We start from the raw sequence: 25,781 nt of genomic DNA on the forward strand, positions 1-25,781 counted from the left end.
CAATTGGAACCATTCAAAGAGAAGAAATCAGGGGTCGCCAACCTTTTTGGGAAATGAAAACTACTGACCGACGCCAAGGGCTACAAGTTGCATACACACTTCTGAAAGGACAAATGTGCTCAAACTACCTATAATGGCATGTTATTGTTCTGACTGATATTCATCTACGTGAAGACACTGATCATGTTAATGACTTCTCACAATAATGATCAATTTAACAAGGTAGGAAATATGCAACACTTGTTTTTCTCTCTCAACATTTTCAGATGATTTCTTCGACAACATTCTCAGAGCTATTTTTAGAACAGGCCCGCGGCAGACGGACCGCGGGCACCGTGTTGGTGACTCCTGGACTGAGGGCTTTTTTAGGTTTCCACGACAAAAAAAATCTGGAGAAAATGACGGCGACCCATGACGGGCGGGACGAGCCGAAAGTGACAATATATACACCTCGAGAGTAAATAAAGACTTTTCTGAAAAACAAACCACCTTTTTTTCCCCTGAAAAATATCCAACTTGTGGGGTAAAACAGAAAGACCTTTTCTCTTGGATTGTTGTTCTTATTCTAATTAAATGCAAATTGTTTTTTTTTTGTTTTCAAAAAAATACATCTTTTATTATTATACAATGTAAAAAAAAAAATGACACTTCGAAAAAAAAATGATTCGTGGAAAAAGTCTACTTTTCTTCCTGAAAAAAAATCAACATTTTAGAGAAGAAAAATAGTCCGTTTAGAATTTCTTTTACCTTTCATTGAAAATATACACCAAATGATCATAATATGTTTTTAAATCAGTGATTTTGACTTGAATCTCATGATATGATTGATATAAGATGACCTTCTTTTTTTCTTGATAGATTTGATGGTCAGATGCTCTCTGGCCTGGCAGCGCCATCCTCATCCTCCTTGTATTTCTCCTCCGGACGTGTCCAAACCCTCCAAGTCTGCTCTCTCTCTAACTCCGTGTCCAAAACATCGACGATGAGCTCATTTCTAATTTGAGCGAACCTCAACCTCTTCACGTGCTCCGCTTCCTGTCGTCTCTTCGGCGCCACTGTCTCGGATCCGTCCGCCACGGCCGTTTTCTAAACTTTGCCCTTCTGTCTTCTGTCACATAACACGGGTGACCCCTTCCTCCACCCGTTGCGACCTGCTTGGAGCCGTTTCTTCACTTCCTGACCACACTCACCATTGCTCTGGACGGTTGACCCCAAGTATTGCCTGTGTCGCGATAATATTCAAAGTCAAGTGATCCTCCACTCAGCCGTCAACCCTTCTCAATGCCACCGATGAACACGAACACAAAAGCCACGCATGACATTATTGCAGAGGGAGCCCATTTCTCATTTTGCCTTTAAACGAGACAACTCGCCTCATGATATAATCACATGAGGGGGGGGAATGGGATGATATTCCTTTGAGAGTATGACTATTTTCTCCTGTAAATATATATTTTTTTTTTATTCTCCAAAAGCTTTAACTGGAAAATTTCAACTTCGCTCTAGAAAAAAAAAGTGACTTTTTCTTGAAAAATACAACATTCTTGAGAAAAGAGGACTTTTCTCACAAAAAAGGAAAACTGTTTCTCTTGAAGAAAAAAATAATTTTGGACTAAAAAAGAAGTCCTTTCCCGTTTGGGGAAAAAATCGATTTTTTTTCCTGTCAAAATTCCATCCATTCATATTCTTGATTTTTTTTAAAATAATATATCTTTCTCAAAAAATCCTACTTCATGAGAAAATGTGTTCCCCCCCCCCCCCCTCCCCCTAAAATTAATGTAGTTTTTTTTTTTTTTTTTTTTTTGAAAAATTCCCGGCCTTTCCGCATAGCCAAGCGACGGTCTTTCCTTTCTTCTAAAATCCAAGCAGCTCCGAAAAAAAGCTTGTGCTCATGTTGTCGCTTTACGGTGTTTACGTCAACGAGGGGCCACTTCGAGGCACTTTGTCGCCCAATTTGCAAGTGATCGACAACGAGTGTTGACATATGACCTCCACTTTTCCGGCGAGCAAATAATTGCGTCTTCACGTCTTTCACAAACACCATCTGCGCCTGGTAGGCGGCGAGCGTTGCGCTGATTGAGACGTCAAATGAATCCCATTTAGGCGTCGACAGACGCAGCACGAGGTCGCCGCCGCCGCTTCACTCGCTCCCGTTTGTCACTCTCCTCCTCTTCATCGCGTTGCATTCATGACACAATCAGAGGGGGGGGAATTGTCTTTGTGCCAGAAAAGTTTTGGAAATTTCAAGATTGAATTGACTCTTTGAATGACTTGTATGCACAATTATTTCCAAAATATGCTTTCCCCACTGGAAATAATGGAAATCCAAATCATTTGTAACAGGTGTAGCGTATATGAGTTAAATACAAATGTAATTAATTTAGGAGAAAAGAAGGGGCTGGAAGCGAAGCTGCAATTTGGGTTTTTTTTCTCCAACCCAAACACACACAACAATTTGGGGAGAAAATTTCCCAAATTTGGAACCCTAATGCAGGCTTGAAACGGCAACGCAAGATTAAAACCCGAGTTTGAAAGATGAACTCTCGTTGGGCACCCTAACCCAGATTTAAAACCCTACTATGAAACCGTAATCTGGGCTAAAATCAAAATTTGAAACCCTAACGCTGGCAGGAACCCCTCATTTAAAAGCCTCACCCTTGTTTGAAACCTTAACACAGGCTTGAAATCCTAAATTGAAACCCTAACCCAGGCTTCAAACAAGAATTTTAAACCCTAACCCTATAGTTTGAAACCCTACTTTAAACCCTAACTGTTGTTCAAAATCCTAAACCAGGCTTGAAAATCTACGTTGACACCTTAACCCTATCTTGAAAATATAATTTCAAACCCTAATCCTGATTTGAAACCATAAATCTTGTTTGACACCCTCACCCTGTCTTGAAAAACAACTTTGAAACCCTCACCATTGTCTGAAACACAAACACAGGTTTGAAAGCCTAATCCTGATTTGAAACCATAATTTGAAACCCTAACGCTTGTTTGAAACACTAATCCTGGTTTGCAAACATTATTTGAAACCCTAATCCTGGTTTGAAACCATAATTTCAAACCCTAATCCTGATTTGAAACCCTAATTTGGAACCTTAATGCTTGTTTGAAACCCTAATCCTGTTTTGAAAACATAATTTGAAGCCCTAATGCTCGTTTTAAACACAAATCCTGGTTTGAAACCATCATTTCAAACCCTAATCCTGTTTTAAAACCATAATTTCACACCCTAATCCTGGTTTCAAACCATAATTCGAAACCCTAATCCTGGTTTGAAAACATCATTTCAAATCCTAATGCTTGTTTGAAACCATAATTTCAAACCCTAAACCTGGTTTGAAACCATAATCCTATCTTGAAACCATACTTTGAAACCCTAACGCTTGTTTGAAACCCATCCATGGCTTGCAAAACAAATATATATATATATATATATATATATATATATATATATATATATATATATATATATATATATATATATATAGTAAGAATAAATCCTTTCCATTATATCACAATTTTCCATTATATCAATTTTGGAATTGGAAAGGTTTGAGCTAAATAAAAATTGTGCATAATAACAATAACATGTATAGTTCTAGTAGGTCTATCCCTTGATGCAATTGTCAGATAAGCATCTATGAAAACATTTTGCTTCGGTTTTTCTTTTTTGTCAGAGTCAAAGAAGAAGGTAAGAGATACTCTTTTGATTTCCATCAACGTCACAAGCGTGGGAACCAAAGATGGAGCCTTCCTTAAAATCCTCCAATAGACTTGCAGAGAGGAGCACGCGCGCGCGCACGGCGGCGTGCAGCCGACGATTCCATTTATTTGATGAAGGAGGCTCCAAAGAGAAAAAGACGACGACGACGACGAGACCCTCTTTGATCTGCAACCCTCACCTTTGACATTTGCTCACACACGCGCACGGCATGTCACTTTACATGTGTGCGCACGTGAAATCTGACGTGACGCTAAAATGCAAACTGGCAGCGATGGGAACAGATAAACCATGTGACGTGGATTCAACCGACGTGGAGCAGTGCAGTGCGCTCAAAGTTGTTTTATATAGTAAATGTAGTGTGTTCAATAGTAAACCGTGCATTAAATAGTAAAAATAGCGTGTTAGAAAGTCAACAGAGTGGGGTGTATTTCCGGCGACGCCGCATTTTTGTGCAAGCGCGGGGCTCGCTGGTGCCTTAGCCGATTTGGCGCCAAGATGGGCGACGCAACGAGGGCGGCTCCAATTTTGGTGACGGAAGGTCAGTCGAAACTTAGGCCCGCTCGGAACACGTCTAAATATGTGAATCGTTTTAAACATCGACATTCCGCGATATGGAAAACTATGCGCGATATGAATATGAATATGAAGAAGAAAAAAAAAGAAATCCACAATGCACTGACTCCCCAAGAGGTGAACCGCGATCGAGCGTGGGAAAACACCGTATACTATACATATAGCTAGCGCGAGTACGGCGTTAAATAGTACAAACAATATGTTAAATGCGGGATTCCAAAAATAATAACCATCACGAACAGCTATTACAGCTTCGGTATGCGGCATCTTCAAACAATGTTGACGCTCCCCTGCGATGTTGTCAGCGCAATCTTCATCTGCAACAGCTCCGACTGCACACACTAAGAGGGGCTTCCAAATTTGCCCCGCTAAGACTCCCAATGTTTTGATTCCGGCAAGCTGATTAGTCCCCGTCTCCCACCGAATTTGCAACAAATAAACTCGCGACGGTGAGCAGACATTTTCTTCGGGTGCCAACCAAGCGGGATACTTTTTTTTTGTTTTTTGTTTTTCTTGGTCACGGAGATGATGAGAGAGATTCCCGAAAGCGCTCTCAATAATTGACTGCCGGTGGTGAAGAAATATTTCACAGGATGGGGAGGGGGAGAGAAATAAAAGCCCGGATTCCAGAATCTGTATTCATGATAGCCGCCACTGTGCAAAACATTATAAATAATCCACAGAGTAAATAAAGTGCTCGATCACGCAGTACATAAACGCGCCATACAATTTGATACGGTCATTTGATTGTCGCTCTCGACGGCTCAACAGCATCCCCCGAATGCGAGGAATTTTCAGGTTTAACGGCAGCAAAGCATCAATTTCACCGTAAGAGCTTGGGAATGCACAACAAAAAACAAAGTGTAAACTAAAAGGCATACTCTTAGAGCCATCTATCTTTAACGTTTACAAAATCAGTCATGTGGATCTCTGGCAGCAAAAATCAACAAATATACAATTCATTCACACAATCAACATACCATGTGCCTCGATCAAGCACAAAATACTTTGGACTTTTCAGTCCTTTCTTTGCCGTTAAGCTCGCCCGCGCTCACTCAAAACAGGAAGTCCTTTCAAAATAAAAGCATCCAAATATCAAACAGGAAGTTACTCTTAATTGATTGTAAACAACCAAATAGATGACTGCTTTGCAACTTAAGAAGTTCACTTGGGGTTATTCACATATACTGTATATTGCTTTATTTCGGCTAGATTTACATTGGTGCCTTGAGATACTAGCGAGACCCTTTTTTGTCCTCTTGATACGAGCTGTCGTTTGGGCCATTTTTTTTTTTTGCTTCGACTTGCGAGCAAAACTTTGTGAAACGACCGCTGTACGGTCATCTCAGCTGCGCTCAGGAAGTACATCCTCTGCTGGGCCTTTTTGAGGACGGAGTTGATGTTGATCGCCCGCTTCGAGTCCACCAACAGGATCCTCGCGTAGGTGTTCTAGGATGGAGTGCAGTATCTCTAAAAGTCTTGATGTTGGTCAGTCCATGGTTAGACAAATTGTCGCTAAATAGCTGAAAGTGTCCTTTTCAAATCTGCAATAGAAGGAATTCAAGTCGTTGGCTAGTGTGCTATTGCTCTCAGCTTGGGGGGGGGGGGGATCGTCGCTTGTAATTGGTCAGCGATTGGAATGACTGATTTCGAGTCGTTAGCGCGAAACTGTTTTTCCAACTTTGCTGCATAGTTCCTCTTTGCAAAGTTCATTTCTTTAGTCAGCTGGTTTCCAGGCCGATCGTGCAGGGCCCCGTCCTCGCTCTCATATGCGCTCTCCTTAGCTTGCCGAAGTTCTTGTTGGATGTGCAAAATGACTTTGTCGCTACACACACATCTTCACAGAAACTAATATAGGATGTGACAGTGTTTGGGATAGCGAATACATAAAAAAAAAAATAAGAGGCTTTAAGCTGTTTAACGCCACTCTTGTTCAATTTCACGTTGTGTATTTGAAACAAACCACATATTTTTGCCTTCAAGTCCGCTAAGAGTAACCTGAACCCAAGTTATTTTTCTTTTCTTTTCTTTTCTTTTTTTTTTCCATCGCCACAGTGAAAAAAAAAAATACGGTGTTTGCATCCTCATCGTGCCACACAATGGGTAGCCTGGCCGGACGCTAAGTAGCTTAGCGATGAGGCGCACGCCGAAGCGAACGGAGGCGGCGAAGTCCCTGAAGCAGCCTTGGATTTGCAAACGGGCAAATGAGGCAAAGGAGTGACCTGGAAAGCCGTATTAAAAACAGTAATCCCGCTCGAAAGGATCTACCGTGCACGATAAAAATAAACCGGGACTTGAAATAATCCAGTAACAGTCCACGTCACGTTCACATTGTATGTGTCACGTCAGTAATGTGATCGCTTCTCTGACGAGTTGCTAACGATGGCCGCCACCTCGCACAAATCGAAATAAGCCCAGCTTCTGCCGCCTCCACTGTTCATTTGATCAACAAGTCTATGGATTTGCAATTACGTCCAGGTGAAGGGTCTCCGACAGTCGATGGATGCCTGTGAAAAGTTGCCGTCTTAACCAAATTGGACGACGTAAAGGTCTCGAGAGCGTGGGCCTGATGTTGTCATTATCGCACTTCCGTCCGTCTTCATTCAGCCTCACACGTTTCCAGCAAAAAAATCACATTTAATGCCACCCTGCGCAAGAATATAATTAAGAAGATTTGGGGGTCGCCGGAGGCCCCGGTTGATGATTGGCTGGACTGAACCGTCTGTTTGACCCGGCAACAACAACTCCTCATGCGTCATGTACATGTATGTCAAAGACAATTTAGTCTTAAATCAATCTAATGTACATTTTTTGGGGGAAACATCAAAGACGAGGTAGTCTTCCAAGAACCCGATCTCCGCGTTTTGTCAAAGATTTGTTTTTCGACGAACCCAACGTTCGAGGAACCTCATCTCATCGGAAGTAGGCGTACGTTTTCTTCACCGACGCGAGCAATTGTTCTGGTAAACATCAAACATGAGTTGAGTCTTCTCAGAACCGAACACGTTTGTTTTTTTCTTGTTAATATCAGAGACAATCAAGAGGCAAATAACATCACAGGTAATTTCATGTTCAACAAACATCAGCGATGAATTAGATTCTTCAAAGAATGTGGCCTACATGTTTTTTTTTTTTTTTTTTTTAAATATCAATGACAATTTGGTCCTTAATTAACCTCACGTACATTTTTGTAAACATCTAAAACATTTAATTGCATGCTTTTTACAATCAGCTCCCGTGCGAATTGGCCATGTTTCCCCGTCGCGTCTGCCATGTTCCAGCATGGGCGCCGTCAGCGCAATTCCACCGCTAAACGAGTTCCGTAATTATCTGAGACGTCCGCGGAAACAAAATGAGGACGTGTCGTAACGTGAGGTCCTAATTGAGCGTGTCTGCCACGTACGCCATTAGAAAACGTTTCGGCCTTCAGGTCCGATCACATATGCTTCGCTTGTTTCGGCCGCTGATCAATACTCACCACTGATAGGCCAGCTCATTGATTAGACTTTCCATGTCGCAGCCATTGATCTGACATGAGTTACATCCACAGGTGGACGCGTGGGTGCGTTAAGTAAGATAAGATAAGATGAGATAATGCTTGAATGATCTCCAGATCTACACCGCCAATAAACTGTTATAACACACAAAAAGACAAAAAAAAGAAAAAGAAAAGGAAAAGTTGAAAAAAAATACGCAATGAGGTGAATCCGCAGGTGGCGAGTCTGTGGGCTCGACTGTTTATCGTTAATTTCTTCAAATATGTAAGTATATACGGTATATAAACACAAGCCTAAACATCAAATATTGTAATCTTTGGTGGCTCCGTGGTCGCATCTTTTGTTTAAAAAAAAAGACATTTTAGATGTTTAAGGCTGCTGTGATGACTTTGCCCCGAGGCCTTCGGGGACGACCGTCCATCTCCCGGTTGGCCTGGGAACGCCTCGGGATCCCCTCGGAAGAGTTGGACAAAGGATAAGCGGAAGAAGATGGATGGATAATTCAAGATTTCGGTTTCTGTGGCTTTTGGATCAACGTTACACTTGCGCGCGCACACACACACACACACACAAACACAAGTCTGATCGGGGATGGCTTACCTTTTGTCCAATCCCCACACGGTTAAACTGAAGGCGTAACTCTGCAGATCTTCCAGTGGAAAGGAATAAAAAAAGTGGAGACCGCGTCGTTGCTGTGGTGGCTTGCAGCAAAAGCAGTGAGTCACACCATTGGAGGCAAAGTGACATTTATCGTGTGTCTCTGGATAACAACGAAAGTGCTCCTTTGAGACCTTCCTGGATTTTTGTCCTCAGCACACATTAGGGTTTGAAAACTAGGGATTCAAGCCAAGGTCAGGGTTTCAAGCAAATGTTTGGGTCTTAAACTAAGGCTTCAAGGCAGGGTTAGGTTTTAGAACAACTGTTAGGTGTCAAGACTGGGTGACGTTTCTTATGTGAAGGTTTCAAGACAGGATTCGGCTTCCAAATTGGGGTTTGGGTTCCAAATTAGGGTTTCAAGTAAGGGACAAATTTCCAAAATGAAACATATTATTACTACTCATACTATGCTCGCAAGTGATGTACTGTACTTTAGTATTCCCAATTGATAAGAAATATAACGTCCTTCTTCTGGATATTTTATTTTCCTTCTGTTACCATCTAGTGGCATAAACCTGAACTACAGGCACTCGCTGATTGGCTTACATTTCGATGTGCTTGTCTGTGATTGGTCCGTGTTCCATGTGTCTTGAGAAACATGCTCCGAGAAACACACTGATTGGCCATTTTTCTTGATTTAAAAAGGTTTACATTTTCGATGTGCAGTATTAAATATTAAATCAAAATATAAAGTAGACTATTAGAAGCGAAGGAGTTTAAAATAAGAAAAAAAAATCCCTCAGGTTGAGCGAGGAAGTAATCGAGGACTCTTCGCGTGTTGGCAGTTTCTTGTCGGAAGAGAATAGCAAACGGACCGACGCGTTCATGGACTTTGCGAGTTGGCTATTTTGAAGAGTTGGGAGAGATATTTTGTGTCGAAATGGCGAGCTTTGGAGCGTTTGCGGGCTGTGTGTGCCTCCTCCTCGCGGCCGCGCTACGGCTGGTGTGCGGCGACATCACGGACGGCAACCCGGAGCACCTTAAACGAGAACACTCGTTGATGAAACCCTACCAAGGTAGGAAGTCGTCAACTTTAGCTCGCTTGAATTCAAGTCTTTCTGTTTACAACTCCGGACATAGTTTTAAAACACTCCTCCCAACTCCGCAGATAGATATTATTTACTGGTTACACTAATTTGGCAGCGACTTCTTTAAGCTACCGTGTAGTTAACTAACAATTACGGTGTTGCTTTCCACTCATTTTTTCCCCACTTGAAATTGTCTTAATAGAGTCCCATAAAACCGCCGCGCAATTTCCTTTAAGTCCATTCAACAACATGAAGGGAATTCTGTCAAGTGAGATATTAGCCATTAGAAAATGAACTCGTGCAGTAGGACAAAAAATAAAATAAAGTAAACATACTCCTGATCAAATTTTTGTGATAGAAAAATTAGACCAAGAGAAATCATTTCAGAACATTTTCTACAATTAATGCCACCTATAACCTGTACAACTTCATTGAAAAAAAAAAAAAAAAAAAAGGTTTTAGTATAAATCAAACAGCTTTGATGGTTTCGTTGCACAAGTGTCCACGCCCACAAAACCATGGCCTTTGAAAGGGGGGGTGCAGACTTGTAATAGCCACTGGTACAGCTGAGGATGGCTATCACTATGGCAACCACCCCTGTCACATTTTGGTGTAATACTGCAGTGGTTGTTGTCATTTGTATTTGAACAACGTATGGAGTGATCTGAGGTTGTGGGTTTTTAGTAGGCTTTACACCATCAGGATTTTTGGGGCCGATCAGCGAGTTTAAACAAACGATAACCGATCACAAGATGGAGGAATGTTTCTATTTAAATGACTTGTTCATTTACTGTATATACTTGTCTTAATTGCTCCAAAAAATGATATTTACAATAAATAATGTATCTTTGTTCCTCTATTGATGCCAGTGAGGCATAGTGACAGAGAGCACAAATGAATGGTCTTCGATGAGACGGCAGGAAGTAAATACAGTCATTCGTCGATCCACTTTTTGTGACATTTCTGTTTGTTGGTGTGCCGTGAGATTTTTCATTCAGGTCAAGCCGACATTACAACATGACAGAAATAATGGGTGCTAACTTACTGTAATTAAATTACTTTATTTTTAATTAAATTAGTTCACCCACACCGAAACTTTAGAGCATGTGTCGACAGAACGGCGGCATGTTTACATCCAACCGTTCGTGCTACCGCGAGTTTGCTAGGCTACTTAACATTTGATTGCCTGCTTGTGAGCCGTATCGTATTAAAAGTACGTGAACATACCTCAAGCGAGCCCTAAACGAACGTCCTCTCCTCTCCTGAGCACCGCTGACCACCGACACATTTTTTTCCCATTTTGTCCTGATAATACCGTCGGCTCGCTCCACTCTTGTTGTCGTCGCCACGGTAACAAGTATATCCGGTCGCATTTGAGTTGACAAGATAAAGCCCAATGATCGTAAAAAACGGGATGGGGAATACGGGATTTTATTTCAGTAGTCGTGAAAGAGCAAATTTGTCTTGTCGTCTGATCCGGCCAATACGTGTTGCCTGTCTCAGACGTGTTGTCTGTACCACACCGCTGTTTTTTTTTTTTTTTTTCCTTTGGCCATCAGATATTTACAGTACTACGTCAAAAGACACGCGACAAGGCTAAAAATAAACGAGCTTTTGGATTCAAATATACTGTGCACGAAGGCGACGCGGAGAAAATGCTCTTTTGCGGATCGGCGAATTATGACATTAAAGCCGATCGGCATAAAATGCTAAATATTGGCCGATACCGATCAGCCCGATCAAATCGGTGTAAAGTCTAGTTTTTACCGGTTCATATTTGGGTTAGGGTTTCAAATTAGCAATTCAAGCCCAGGTTAGGGTTTTAAACTAGAATTTCAAGGCATGCTCCTTGTTTCAGATTACACTTTTAAAACAGGTTAGGGTTTTAAACAAAGGTAAGGGTTTCAAATTATGGTTTTAGATATGATTCTGGTCTCAAAAGTAGGGTTTCAAGACAGGATTAATGGTTCAAATCAGGGTTTCAAGAGAGAGTGAGGCTTTCTGGTTAAGAGTTTCCACCCAAGGTCAGGGTTTCAAAGACATTTTAGCATTCCAAAGTAGGGTTTCAAGACTTGAGTTAGGGTTTCAAATGTTGTTGTATTCACTAGCCTGTTGTGCGTTAGGCGTGGGCAGCAGCCCGTCGAGCCAGTGGGACTTCTCGGGGAGCACGTTGGTGACCAGCTCGTACGTGCGACTAACTCCGGATGAGAAAAGCAAGCAGGGATCCATCTGGAATACTGTGGTGAGCACCTTTTTCTCATGACATTGGATGTTGCCAAATGATAGCCCAATCATTTTTGTGATGACCCACACGCATTAAACCTTCTATATTGTGTCTTAAGTATAATATAAAGCTTTATTTTCAGTGCATAAAATGTTTGAAGTCACCTGCGTCATGTACGGCTGTATTAATAATACCTATTGTTTTCGTGAACGCCATGTTTTGCGGTGTCTTGCTGTGCAGCCGTGTTACCTGAAAGACTGGGAGATGCACGTCCACTTCAAAATCCACGGGCTGGGCAAGAAGAATCTCCACGGCGACGGCATTGCTCTCTGGTACACAAAAGACAGACTGCATCCTGGTAAGCACGGCTTTTGGAATCACACTTTTTGTGCAAATCGGAGGTCAGTGTCATGATAATAATGAGAATGGAAATGTAAACATTCGAACTGTTGTTTTTCAACAAGGAACATTGTGGTCCTCCAATTGTGCACGATGATGGCCAAAATGATTTGGATAAATATTGTACTCACGATTAATAACCAGGATTATTCGCCATGTTAGGGAAAACATCTGTATTTTTCTTGCACTACTTTTCAACAAACAAAATGGAAACCGTTTTACTGTTGGCTTTTGTTTATTTTAGCTGAGACACAAATGTTCTTGACAGTAAAAAAAATTTCCTGACAAAATGTTGTCCGTGGCGTCTCTGCATTTTTATACGGTGTATGGAAAATAATTGCGGGTGGGTATCCCATATTTGACCATTTTCTGACATTTTTTCAAATGGTTGAACAGATTAGTTGTGTCACCTTGCCGGGCAGACAACTCTGCTGCGCTCTTGACATGACGTCATTTGCCGTGAATCGAAACATGTCCAGAAAACGGGTGTCGATCCCTTTGCGGGGCATTAGCTCATCACCGCCATCTCCAATGTTCGCTGTGCTTCTCTCGACATGACTCGCGCGCTGCACACTTCTTCCACCGCGTGACTGACTACTGAGGCTCCCGCTGCAGGGTGCGCACTGCGCTGGCTTATTATTCAGGCAGCTTAACGAAGCTCGAACCGAGCGTTGCCCCCCTGGTGGTTGGCTGACTACTGGTTGTGAAAGGGCCTCAAGTTCATATGTCGACCATCAGGCCAGTCTAATCGTGGAAGCCAATATTGTCATCACAATTAAAATCCGCTTAACTGTGCAGCCCTATCGTACACAACCATGAATTTCTCATTTAAATATGGTGTCATGAAACGCTCTTTTTTTTTTCTTTTTTTGTTTGTTTCCGCCCCCATTGTTCCTGAAGTAGCCACATGAACATACTGCTTTGTCACGCTCTCTGCCTCCATCTTAGGCTCGGTGTTTGGGAACCAGGATCAGTTTCTGGGCCTGTCCATTTTCCTGGACACCTTCCGCAATGACCAGCAAGGCATGGACGTAAGTTTACACCGCACGGCTCCCCGCCATTGATCGCCTCCTCTGTCCTCAGGGCCCGTCTTCTCCGACCACGCCGTCTTCCACGGGCTGGCAGTCTTTATCGATACGTACTCGAACGATGACTCAGTGGACGTGAGTGCTGACCTTCTCGTCAGCATGCTTTCGCCAGTTCCATTTTTTCCGTTAAAACCTCATTCCGTGTTTTCCCCCTCATTTTATGTTCACGTTAACCATTTCGGTTTCCAGAGGTCCTTTCAGGACCTTTTGGCGGTGAACAATTTGTGGCGCATTCGACCCACGGAAAAATTCTCGTGAAGCTATGCCTGGGGAAAAAAACAAAACAACAGAAAGCCAGGGCTATTTCCAGGGGTCCTTGAAAGACCCTGCCCTCAGGGGTTGACGTTATATCCAACCGCCGCCAAATTCGCGTACATTTCAGTAGTGGCAGGCCACACCATCGCACTGGCTGCCTGACAGTGAAAAAGATAGCAAGAAAAGTTTTCTAGGGCGTATTTCTGCCTTTTACCGTTGTGTAATTTTCATCTTTTTGCAAACTCAATAAAGATATATATATGCAACTGTTAACACCCACGTCATGGGTGTCTTTGTGGGGGGGAAAAGACACTTTACATGGTGTTGTAGCTACAAGAAACAAATGACTGCAGGCGTTGCCTATTGACATCAGCTGTATTTTTTTTATTTTATTTTTTTAAAGCCAAAGCATATATGTACAGCGCTATGAAAAAGTATTTGCCCCCTTCTCAAATTCATTTTTTAAAATTTGCATCGTTTCCCCACTTTATGTTTAGGATCATCAAATAAATGTAAATATCAGACAAAGATAATCCATGTAAACATAAAATGCAGTTGTTTTAAATGGTGAATTTATTTATTTTCAGGGAAAACATCTGTTCAAAGCTAAAAGAAATAAATGCCCCCCTTTTTAAACTGTAAATTAACTGTGGCTAAATAAATGTTTTGGGGGGAAAGCTGAGTTCATTTTCAATGACCACATCCAAGCCTGATTATCTCCAGACCTTCTCAATCAAGAAATCACATAAATAGAACCTGTCTGACAAAATGAAGTTGGCCAAACGATCTATCCCAATATTCTATGGACTGACGAGACCAAAGTTGAACTTTTTGGAAGGTGTCTGTCTTGTTACATTTGCCGTAAGTGTAACTCGGCATTTAAAAAAAAAAAAAAAAAAAAAATCAACATCATACCAGTGGTCAAACATGGTGGTAGTGTGATGGTCTTGGGCTGCTTTGCTCCTTCAGGACCTGGACAACTTGTTGCCAGTTATAGAAAATGCTGGATTTCAGTTGTTGCTGCTGAGGATGGCTCAACCAGTTATTATTGTTTAATTTATAATTTGTTAACACAGGGCTGGGTTGCTTTGAATTATTTTTTTCTGTAATAAATAAAATCACCATCTAAAAACTGCATTGTATGTTTACTTGGGTTATGTTTGACTGATATTTACATGTTTGATGAGGTTCAACATTTAAGTGTGGCAACTATGCAAAAAATAATAATTTATACACACACACATAAAAGCTGGCTGTTTTGGTTCGAAGCGTTTTTTGTTTTTTTTTGCACGGTGTCTGGGTCTCATGTTTCTTTAACCATCGCTTTTTTTATGTTGCAACCTCATCTCAGCATTCTCTTTCACTTTCTACATGAATTTCAATTCCCCATATATTTTTTTTAACATTATTGAACTCTGTGTCCTATCCTCAGCGTTCCTTCCCGTACGTTTCGGCCATGGTGAACAACGGCTCGGTGAGCTACGACCACGGCAAAGACGGACGCTCGTCGGAGCTGGGAGGTTGCTCGGCCGAAATCCGCAACCGAGAGTTTGACACCTACCTCGCCGTCCGCTACTCCAAAGGGAGACTCACCGTATGTACTGAATGACAAATGCATACTGGTGAAACATGGCGGTAGAGTGTGTCGACGCGGTGTCGCCGCCCCGCAGGTGATGATGGATGTGGATGACAAGAACGAGTGGAAGGAATGCATCGACATCGGAGGCGTTCGTCTTCCCACGGGATATTTCTTTGGCGCCTCGGCGGCCACTGGAGATCTTTCTGGTTCGTCACGTTTTAACAATTCCATCGACGAGAATTTTGTCGTAGGATTACAAGGATGAAAAATAGTAGCACTATGAGGAAAAAAAAAATGCGTACCTGTAATAAGAATAGAATGTCTCTGGAATAATGGCGTAATATTACAAGAAAAAAAAAAATATTGGCGTGGGAAAAAGGTGGAATTTTTCCAGAGTGCCATAATATTGCAAGAAAATAATATTTAAAAAAAAAAAAGAGAAAACGTAATATTACAGCAAAACATATGAGAAAAGAATGCTTGTAAGAAAAAAAGCTGAAATAGTACAATTGTTTTTGTTTTGAAAAATGAATACACAATCCCATTTTGAGAAAAAATAGTGACACAAAATTAAAACATAAGGAAAAATGTGCAAAATATTAAAAGAAAAAGAATAACTTGACAAAAATAATAACATGACAAAAATCTCGCATCTCAAAAAGTAGTTGTAATGTTAGAACAAAAAAAGCAACAAAAAATCGTAACATTACAGGAAAAAATCACGATGAAAAATATGTTTACAAGAAAAACATGCAATTATGGGGAAGAAAATAAAAGAGAAAAGAAGTTGTAATGTTATGACAAACTAGTTGCAACGTGACGAGAATAAAGAAAAAATGTTTCGAGTGTCGTCAAAATTAGTAACAGTATTAAAAAAAAAGTTGAAAAAACGGATAACATCACAAGGAGTCACAACGTTACAAAAATTGTAATAATACTGGAAATAAATAGTAGCAGTGACAAAAAAAGTCACACTGTTATGAGCTAAAGTTGCAGTATTATACGAGGAACTGGTCACAATGTCATCAGAATAAAGTTGGCATGTTTTCAAGAGTAGTCATAAAAAACATGGTAACGTCATGACAAAAATGGGATGGTCACTTTCACGCTGACACTTTTGACTTACTTTCAGTGTGTTGTGAAAGTTTTGCCTTTCTCAGCTACCTAACTATCATACATGATTTTCTTCCACTATATACTGTATTATCACATGATCACGATTCGTATCGCAGTGATGTCGCATCAGAAGTTAACCCTTCGATTCCTGTGACTCATTTTGCCATTTTAGATTTTGGTTGGGTACCTAATAAAGTGGCCGGCGTGTCGTTAACTTCTCTCCTCCGTTTGGTAGACAACCATGACATCATCTCAATGAAGCTGTACCAGCTGATGGTGGAGTACACGTCTGAGGAGGAGAACCTGGACTGGACCAAGATCGAGCCAAGCGTCAGCCTGCTCAAGTCGCCCAAAGGTTTGGCCGGGGGCGGGATCTTAAAATAAATTTGCTTTCAATCGTAGCCGCTAAAAAACAAAATGGTCCTGACGAGTAAACCTGAATTGAGCGATGAAAATCGATGAATCGCCCATGTTTGGCGCAATAGCAAAATTTCTTTCAAGGGGAAGCAAACTCACACATTTTGGGGGCAAGAATACGTGAATGTGCAAACCCAAAAGAATTGTGGGTTGACTTAGCTTTTAAATGGGCAACGCGCTTTCCTCTGCAGACAACATTGATGACCCGACGGGCAATTTCCGCGGCACGCCGCTGACGGGCTGGAAGGTGTTCCTGCTGCTGCTGTGCGCGCTGCTGGGCATCGTGGTGTGCGGCGTGGTGGGCGCCGTGGTCTTCCAGAAGCGGCAGGAGCGAAACAAGAGGTTCTACTGACAACCCGGAGGAGCAGAGGAACGCCCGTCGAAGGCAGCGGGGCGCTGGTGATTGACTCTTGAAGCACATTTTAATGTGAATCTTTTTTTTGGGGGGGGGGGGGGGGGGGGGGGGGGTCTAAAGATTGTACAAATGTTCTGGATGGAAGCACTGCATGTTGTGCTGCCATTTTGGTTGCCATGGCAACAGCACAACCTTCCGCGCTGTGATTTTGATATTTCTTTTTTTTTTTTTTTGGGGTTGTCACTCATCTGTGCTCTCAAACTGGAAACCCGCGTCCTCAAAGTCGGCCGGTTGCCTTCGACTTTGAGCCAAAATGGCCGTCTTTCAAAAAGCCTTGTAAACAGTAAACAAGGCTTTTAATTGTTCACCAGGACATAAAACCACTCTTGAATGTGTTGAAAAAGTGTGCTGACTGCGCTCTAAAATGCGGTTTAAACAAGCGCAACATTGAAGTATTGGGGCACACTCACGTCAGGAAATCTGTGCTATTCGCATGCTTGATCCTAAAGTCTGTCTCGTTCAGCCACCAACAATTTTTACCCGAAAATGGCCCAAAAGTGCATTTTTGGTTTTCAGCCAAAAGACATTGGTCGCCGAAACAGGATTTTATGAGGACGGAAGCAAAAACCTCTCCTCTAAGTAACTAATCATTGCCTCCATGGCGGTAAATAAGTTACTCTTCTGACACACACGCTAAAGGGTAAGCTAATCGTGAGACACACCGAGCAACAAGAGTTGCCATGCTAATTGCTAAGATAACATTACACATTCACTGCCATTGACGGCTTTAGAAGTCAAATAAGCAAGTTAATTGGGAAGGCTGGCAGTGAATGAGTTAAGTAGCGAAACACCACAATAAGTGCTTAAGCGAACAGTACACTTTTAACAGAACTTTGAAAGGAACCATTTTACAGTGACGAGCAACCAACTATGAAGTGCAAATTGGCATGTAAATTAATGTATCGAGAGAGAAAATTATAGAACAGCAAAAAGCTACACAGTAAGAACACATGCACCTAAAAATTGCAAATGAATTAGTTACTGGGTACGTCAGCTATGACCGGGAGCTTATGACATCAGAACTATATTAGATAGAGGATTTATAATGTCAGCAATGTTATTTGTATTCATTTGTACTATAGAGTGCTGTGTTTTGAGATGTACACGACGATCGTTTTCAAAACATTTACATTACGTTTAGTTTTTTAGCAATTTAGCATTTTTTTGCGTGTCTTAAATTTATTTCACTACATATAGGAAAAATACGCTGACATGAAAATTCATTAATCTCATACATTCTGCCCCTTTTAACAGGAAATATTTACATTTCCCATAGCTCATTCAGAAACACTTCATTCTAATTTTTACACTGACGTTTGTACACATTGCGATATACACCGTTACCGTGAAGTGATTCTTTTTATACCATGATAGGAATTTTAGGTCATATTGCCAGAACGACGAAAAAGCCCCCGAAAACCCCGGGATCTCAGTTGATCAAGGTTCTAATTCTCTGGGCGTGGAATTAGCCCCCTCCCTGGTTGCATCCGGAAGGATGCTGCTCCTCATGACCATATTTGGAATCGCACCCGCCAGCTGGTGTCTCTTTGGGTGTGTGAAATACCACTGCTCGTCTGCTGTGGTCTCTCAGTCTGGTCGATCTCTCCCCCCTGGGGTCCTTTGCTGCGATCATGCAAAACAGTCCAGGACCCCAGACAGGTTTCTGTCGGGGGGATGCGGGACACCCCAATAAACATCAAACTGGTTAAAGGATGTCCTTTGATGTAGAAGCACAAAGAAAAGATAGTTGGCGTGACTACCGGTCTCCAACCATTTGTCCTTCCCAAAGGAACTCTGATTGTGTTACTATTAAAATATACTACATCACCCTAACCCTTTAATGAGATCCCCAAACTCATTACAAAATCTAGAGTTAGCAAATGACACCTGGCCCGAAACAACAAACCAGCGTTAGCCCAAAAAGTTAACCTATTATCTACAATTTGAAAGAATCTACTTGGTCAAGAAAATCTATCATGCTCCAAGGCATCGACTTAAGGTTAACCATTTACGAGGAAAAACAATTCTTCTAATAAGGCCGAATCGCTCCCTGCGTCTCCTCGTCGCCCCCTGAGGCCACACGTGCGTACCAAACAGCCAAACGAACCAAATCTCCTCCCCGCTATCACAAAGGAGCCGATCCCAAATGGATCCATTTGTACGCGCGGCCTCGTGGAAGCGCCAAGGTTTCGCGGCTCTCGGTCGAAAAACCTTTCTCAAACGAGACGAGACGAGGAAAAGAGCGAGAGCCGTATCAAGCGTCCTTCAGAGCCCCGTTCATTAAAACACCCAAAGGGACCCCGACTCGGGTGGCAAAACATACACAACAGAATCGACATAAATGAACAAAAACTGTGTAAAACACAACGAAGAACTGTGGAAGCAAACATATCACAATACACGCGAATGAAATAAACATCTTAAAGGTGGTCTCCCTCCATATGGTCTACAGCTCGTGTCATTGATGAAGAAACTCAGAACCCTCCCTTCCGCTCGGGGCCCGCTGTCCACCATCACCGTCCACGAATTAGTCCCAGGATCGAACACGCGTGACCCCCCAATGCTCCCGGCCACTCCTGGAAAAACAAAAACATCTGCCGGTATTTTGCAACAAAATCAAACTTGGATATCTAACAGTACAACATATGGAGGGCAGTTCGGGCAGACACGGGAGTGGGAGTTGCTTAATCCGTAAGTGATAATACCCCCCTTGCATCGCTTTATGCCTCCAAACCCCTGCGGACATGACTCCGACGCGTACCACCGCCGGAGAATATTTTGTTTGGTAACACCTTTGCATGAAGGAATCTAAGCCAAGAAAATGACCTAACTTCCATCACCACGCCCATCCATCCATCCATCCATCCATCTTCTGAGCCGCTTCTCCTCACGCGGGTCGCGGGCGTGCCGCAGCCCATCCCAGCCGTCATCGGGCAGGAGGCGGGGTACACCCTGAACCGGTTGCCAGCCAATCGCAGGGCAACATACAAACAAACAAACAAACAAACAACCAGTCGCACCTACGGGCAATTTAGAGTCTCCAATCAATGCCTGTTTTTGAGATGTGGGAGGAAAGCCACGCAGGCACGGGGAGAACATGCAAACTCCACACAGGCGGGGCCGGGGATCGAACCCGGGTCCGCAGTACCGTGAGGCTGACGCTCTAACCGGTCGCCCACCGTGCCGCCCGTTATCACGTCACGCTGTCTAATTTTTTATCACCGCATTTGAATGAATGTTTTATCATAATTTGGAAGGGCCAGCGCGTTACTGGACACCAAATGTTGTTTCATGTCACTGAAGGCCTTTTCCGTCCATTTTCTAAGTCCTTCTTTTTCTTACTTCCTTTTTCTATTTGAGACACCATGTTTAGCCAGACAACTAAGTCGTCATATCCCTCTTTTTCTATTTTTGTTTTTTGTCGACTTTTATATTACTTTAAAATTCTTCGAATTTAGTTGGCCCGCGACATCGTATTTGGTTATCCACGTGTTTAAATGTTTTATTTTGTACGGGGTTTGGAGTTGAACATATTTCCAGTCTTTACACGTGAAGCGTTCTTTTGAATCCGTTTTACTGTTATGTTTTTCTTATTTTGTGAATTTGGAAGTCCGTTTATTTGCACCTCGAGTGACCTAAATCCTGACTATTCCAAATGACGGTGACAGTGACTGTCTGGGGCTTGGTAATCCTCAAACTTCTCCCCACACGGGGCGGAGGATTCTCGCACCTGCTTCCAAACCCAGTTGTAATTTGCAATCCTGTCTTATACATTCATACTTCTACGCATTCACACGATACTAGTCACGTTTTTACAAACCCACGGAAACACGGAATTTAAGTACGTACAGGACTCCGCCGTCCTCGCGGAATTTCTCGGACTCCGTCGTCCCTTTGACTTCCCGGTGACTAGTCTTACCCTAGGTTTATTCTTCCGCAGACTTCTTTGTCGCGCAATTCTGTCCATCAAAATTGTCCCTAATATTAATGCGAGCTAAGCCAAACTATGATCCTTTCTACAATTTATTTAACAGGTGCCCCAACCCCTCTTCTTTCCTAATTTTCCGCTTCTCACGCGTCCTATATATATCTATATTAATCTATCATCCGAAATATAGCGTGCTCACCTATGTAAACACCTGATACTTAGACCTTACTTGTATTTTTTATAAAGATAACGGGTACCCGTTAGAGCGCTTTATAGCTGTTTACATAGATATTATTCTAAATATATTTATTATAGTTCTGGGGTTTTCTTCATATTGTGTCCACAATGAATAAGTCGTATCACACACAATTAGTCCACGGGGCTTTTTCGAGAACGACTATGAAGTCTCTTTCGCTCCCAAACAGAGCTCACCTCGTCCGTTCCTTAATTTGCTCACACTGGAACGACGCCTAGCCTCAGATTAGCATCACCAAACCGACAGGAGTCGAACCTTCGAAATTACGTTATGCAGTGTGCACCCCGCTTTGGCCCCGCCTTATACGTGGGCATGTTTCCTCATCTTCCCACCAAGAACGTCGTGCGATGACTTACTCCAATTCCCGCGTCTTGCTAGCTTTTGGCGGCCGCTCATGGCCCGCCGACGTCCCTTCTCTCAGACTACGCTTGTGCACTCATTCTGCTAAATAGTAACCTGGCCAGGTTGTGTTCAATCGGTACTTAACGACTATGGGCTACGGTACTCATCTGGTGACGTGCCTTGCTAATTTAAGGGCCTGACTGACATCATGCCAGCATGCGAGCTCAGACATCCGCATGAACGCATCCGTTCTGAAGCTAAGCGCACGTCCCAAATCGAGCATTCTACTGTTAACACTTTCAAACTTCTTTTGACATCCCTGCGTGTCTCAAGCATTCATTCTAGAAGGGCCTTCCCCTTCGCGGGTCCAAATACCAGTAGAAACTAAACCAAACAAAAACCAGCTGTTTCATCCGTACTAGAGGGCCACCCCCTCTATGGGTACATAACCAGTCCTACCTACCTTTAAGCATTACTAACTATACCAGCACAAACGACACAAATTTTAGACGAAGCTTCAAAACATCTCTGCCTGACACGGATGCACAGGAAAATTCCACTTGTCGTTTCAATACAGCACAGAAGCCACTCGCGTCGGCCGCCACATTCAAACTGTGAGAAAAGACTCACCTTTTGTTTTTAGCCGCCATGAAATCCGCCGCAAAGAATCCTGTTCGTGACGCCACGATGTGGTTAATTTGGTTCGCCCGTGCTTCCGAGTCGGAGATCTCCCGGGAAAACTCCGACTTCCGTCTGGCGTGGGATGCGTGAAGACTTCGAGACACTTGGCGTTTGGGCTAATTCGATTTATTGAACAAGCCTTCGTGTCATAGCAGCTGCTTACATTTCCCGAACAACGAAAAAGCCCCCGAAAACCCCGGGATCTCAGTTTATCGAGGTTTAATTCTCTGGGTGTGGAATTCCTCATGACCATATTTGGACTTGCACTCCCCTGCTGGTGTCTCTTGACTCTGTCAATCTCCCACCCCCCCCCCCCCTTCCTGGGGCCCTCGGTTGCGATAATGAAAAACAGTCCTCTCTGAAGACCTGACCCCGGTTGTAAATACCAGACAGGTTTCGCTCAAGGATTAGCAGAAAACCCCAATATGCATATAACGGGTTAAAGGATGTCCTTGGATGTAGAAGTACAAAGAGAAGACAGTTGGAGTGAATACAGATCTCCCACCATTTGTCCTGTGCAAAGGAACTCTGATTGTGTTACTATTCAAATATACTACATTGGTCAAAGAAATATGGCACAAAAAAAGTAGAACTACAAACTTAGTGAGGATAAAATGGGAATCTATCAAACCTATGTCTCCAGTTGTCTCTGCGAGGCGAGCTCTTTTCAATATCAGGTCACTGGGTAATAAATCAATGTTGATTAATGACATCATTACAACGTATGATCTGGACAGAAAGTGTCTGTAATACCATTTTCAATGAGGCAACACCAGCAAATTTTTATTTTATGAACAAGTGTCAAATAGGGAAAAAAGCCGGTGGTATTGCTGTTATTTTGAAGTCATTGTTTCAGTGTAAAGAAATGATACTGGGTGATTTTAGCTCTTTTGAATATCTGTTTTTTAGTTGAGGGTGACCCAAAGGTTATTGTTTGAATAATTTACAGGCCTCCAAGATACAATAGAACATTTTCAGAGTTGCTGTCAGTTATTTGTACTGACTACAACTATTTTGTCGTAGCGGGAGACTTAACATTCATGTTGACAATAAGATGGAAAAGAAATTGAAAGAACTCTCTGCTATACTAGACACATTTGACCTGACTCAACATATCAAGAGTCCAACCCACACTCAAGGTCACATCTTCGAACTGGTCATCTCTAAGGATGTTGAAATGCTACCATTGACATTCAGGATCTGCGATTGGCCGGCAACCAGTTGAGGGCGCGCCCCGCCTCCTGCCCGATGATAGCCGGGATGGGCTCCAGCACGCCCGCGACCCTCGTGAGGAGAAGCGGCTCAGAAAATGGATGGACGGATGGATGGTTGGACATTCAGGATAGGGCTATTTCTGACCAATTTTGTGTATTCTTTGAATTACAGAAATTACCGTCACTTAAGTTTCTGGAGACCATAGCTGTGCCACAAACTGTGACTGCTGAGACAGTTGATGAACTTTTGGATCATTTCACCTGGAAAATCTCAAATGTCATGAATGCTGTCGCTCCTATTAAAACTAAGGCCATCTTTGGGATACCTAGAACACCTTGGAGGAGCACATTGATGCTAAAGACCTCGAAATCAAAGTAGAACGGAAAGCAGAACGTAAGTGGAGAAAAACTCAACTCCAAATTGACTATGACCTAGACAGACAATTTTTACCAGGAGTTAGTCAGGGCTAGACGGCAACACTTTTCTGAAATCATCAGTAAGAATTTCAGCAATACTCACACTGTGTTTGCTGTGGTTGACAGAATCAGAATCAGAATCAGAATCATCTTTATTTGCCAAGTATGTCCAAAACACACAAGGAATTTGTCTCCGGTAGTTGGAGCCGCTCTAGTACAACAGACAGTCAATTTACAGAACACTTTGGAGACATAAAGACATTGACAAAAAACAACAACAAACAACAATTGTGCAAAAAGATGCAGAGTCCTCAGTTCGAATGGCTAATGACGCAATAGTCCGGTGCAATGACCATTGTGCAAAGGGCACTGAGACTTCAAGGAGTGTATGCGGTTTAAAGTGACGAGTACTGCGATAATCTGGGACAATGGTTGTGCAAATGTTACAGATACTCCTCAATCAGTGTGCAAATGAAGCAGATACTACTCTGGCATGAGTGGCCACTATATGCAAATAGTGCAGCACGGCGAGACAACTACAGTGAGTGCACGAGTAATACATAATACAGAATACAGAAATGTGACAACGAACTCAAGTCAAAAAATTGCCAGCTTGTTGTAATGGAATTGTAAGTTAGCTGTTCAAGAAGTTGATTGCAAGAGGGAAGAAGCTGTTGGAATGTCTACTAGTTCTAGTTTGCATTGATCGGTAGCGCCTACCTGAGGGAAGGAGCTGGAAGAGCTGGTGACCGGGGTGGGGAGGGTCCGAGAGGATTTTGCACGCCCTTGTCTTAGTTCTGGCAGCGTGCAAGTCCTCAAGGGTGGGTAGGGGGGGTACCGACAATCCTTTCAGCAGTTTTGATTGTCCGTTGCAGTCGGAGTTTGTCCTTTTTTGTAGCAGCACCAAACCAGACTGTGATGGAAGAACACAGGACTGATTCGATGACCGCTGTGTAGAACTGTCTCAGCAGCTCCGGTGGCAGGCCATGCTTTCTCAGAAGCCGCAGGAAGTACATCCTCTGCTGGGCCTTTTTGAGGACGGAGTTGATGTTAGTCGCCCACTTCAGGTCCTGGGAGATTGTAATTCCCAGGAACTTGAAGGTCTCGACGGTTGACACAAGGCAGCTGGACAGCGTGAGGGGCAGCTGTGGCGAAGGATGCCTCCTGAAGTCCACGATCATCTCTACAGTCTTGAGCGTGTTCAGCTCCAGGTTGTGTCGGCCGCACCACAGCTCCAGCCGCTCCGCTTCCTGTCGATATGCAGACTCGTCACCGTCCTTGATGAGGCCGATGACAGTGGTGTCATCTGCAAACTTCAGGAGTTTGACAGTCGGGTTCGCTGAGGTGCAGTCGTTCGTGTAGAGAGAGAAGAGCAGCGGAGAGAGGACACAACCTTGGGGCGCCCCAGTGCTGATGCTGCGTGTGGATGAGGTGGCCTCCCCCAGCCTGACCTGCTGTGTCCTGCCCGTCAGAAAGCTGTAGATCCACTGGCAGATGGCAGGTGAGACGCTGAGCTGGAGAAGCTTGGATGAAAGGAGTTCAGGGATGATGGTGTTGAACGCTGAGCTGAAGTCCACGAACAGGATCCTCGCGTAGGTCCCTGCACTGTCGAGGTGTTCTAGGATGAAGTGCAGTCCCATGTTGACTGCATCATCCGCAGATCTGTTCGCTTGGTAGGCAAACTGCAGGGGGTCCAGCAGGGGACCTGTGACACTCTTGAGGTGGTCCAGCACAAGACGTTCAAAGGACTTCATGACCACAGATGTCAAAGCGACAGGCCTGTAGTCATTCAGACCCGAGATTGCAGGTTTCTTGGGGACTGGGATGATGGTGGAGCGTTTGAAGCAGGATGGAACTTCGCACATTTCCAGTGATCTGTTGAAGATCTGAGTGAAGACTGGCGCGAGCTGGTCCGCGCAGACTTTGAGGCAGGATGGAGACACGTGGTCCGGGCCTGCCGCT

General features: G+C 43.2%; 1 protein-coding gene across 2 annotated transcripts; it reads left to right on the forward strand.

Moving 5' to 3' along the window:
• The first annotated feature begins 9,193 nt into the window (after positions 1 to 9,193).
• Positions 9,194 to 17,021, forward strand: lman2 (lectin, mannose-binding 2). 2 transcript variants are annotated; one of them, XM_061787117.1, is made up of 8 exons: positions 9,194 to 9,476; positions 11,612 to 11,730; positions 11,953 to 12,070; positions 13,195 to 13,274; positions 14,887 to 15,048; positions 15,125 to 15,239; positions 16,385 to 16,504; positions 16,758 to 17,021. In XM_061787117.1, the coding sequence occupies exons 1-8, from the start codon at positions 9,341 to 9,343 to the stop codon at positions 16,916 to 16,918; spliced, it is 1,011 nt and encodes a 336-aa protein (XP_061643101.1). In that variant the 5' UTR covers positions 9,194 to 9,340; the 3' UTR covers positions 16,919 to 17,021. The 2 variants fall into 2 exon arrangements, with proteins under 2 accessions (XP_061643101.1, XP_061643100.1); XM_061787116.1 differs by lacking the exon at positions 13,195 to 13,274 and adding an exon at positions 13,060 to 13,142 and having other exon boundaries at positions 9,202 to 9,476; positions 16,758 to 17,019.
• Positions 17,022 to 25,781: the final 8,760 nt, after the last annotated feature.

The sequence above is a fragment of the Phyllopteryx taeniolatus genome, chromosome 10 (assembly GCF_024500385.1).
Source record: "Phyllopteryx taeniolatus isolate TA_2022b chromosome 10, UOR_Ptae_1.2, whole genome shotgun sequence".
NCBI lineage: Eukaryota > Metazoa > Chordata > Actinopteri > Syngnathiformes > Syngnathidae > Phyllopteryx > Phyllopteryx taeniolatus.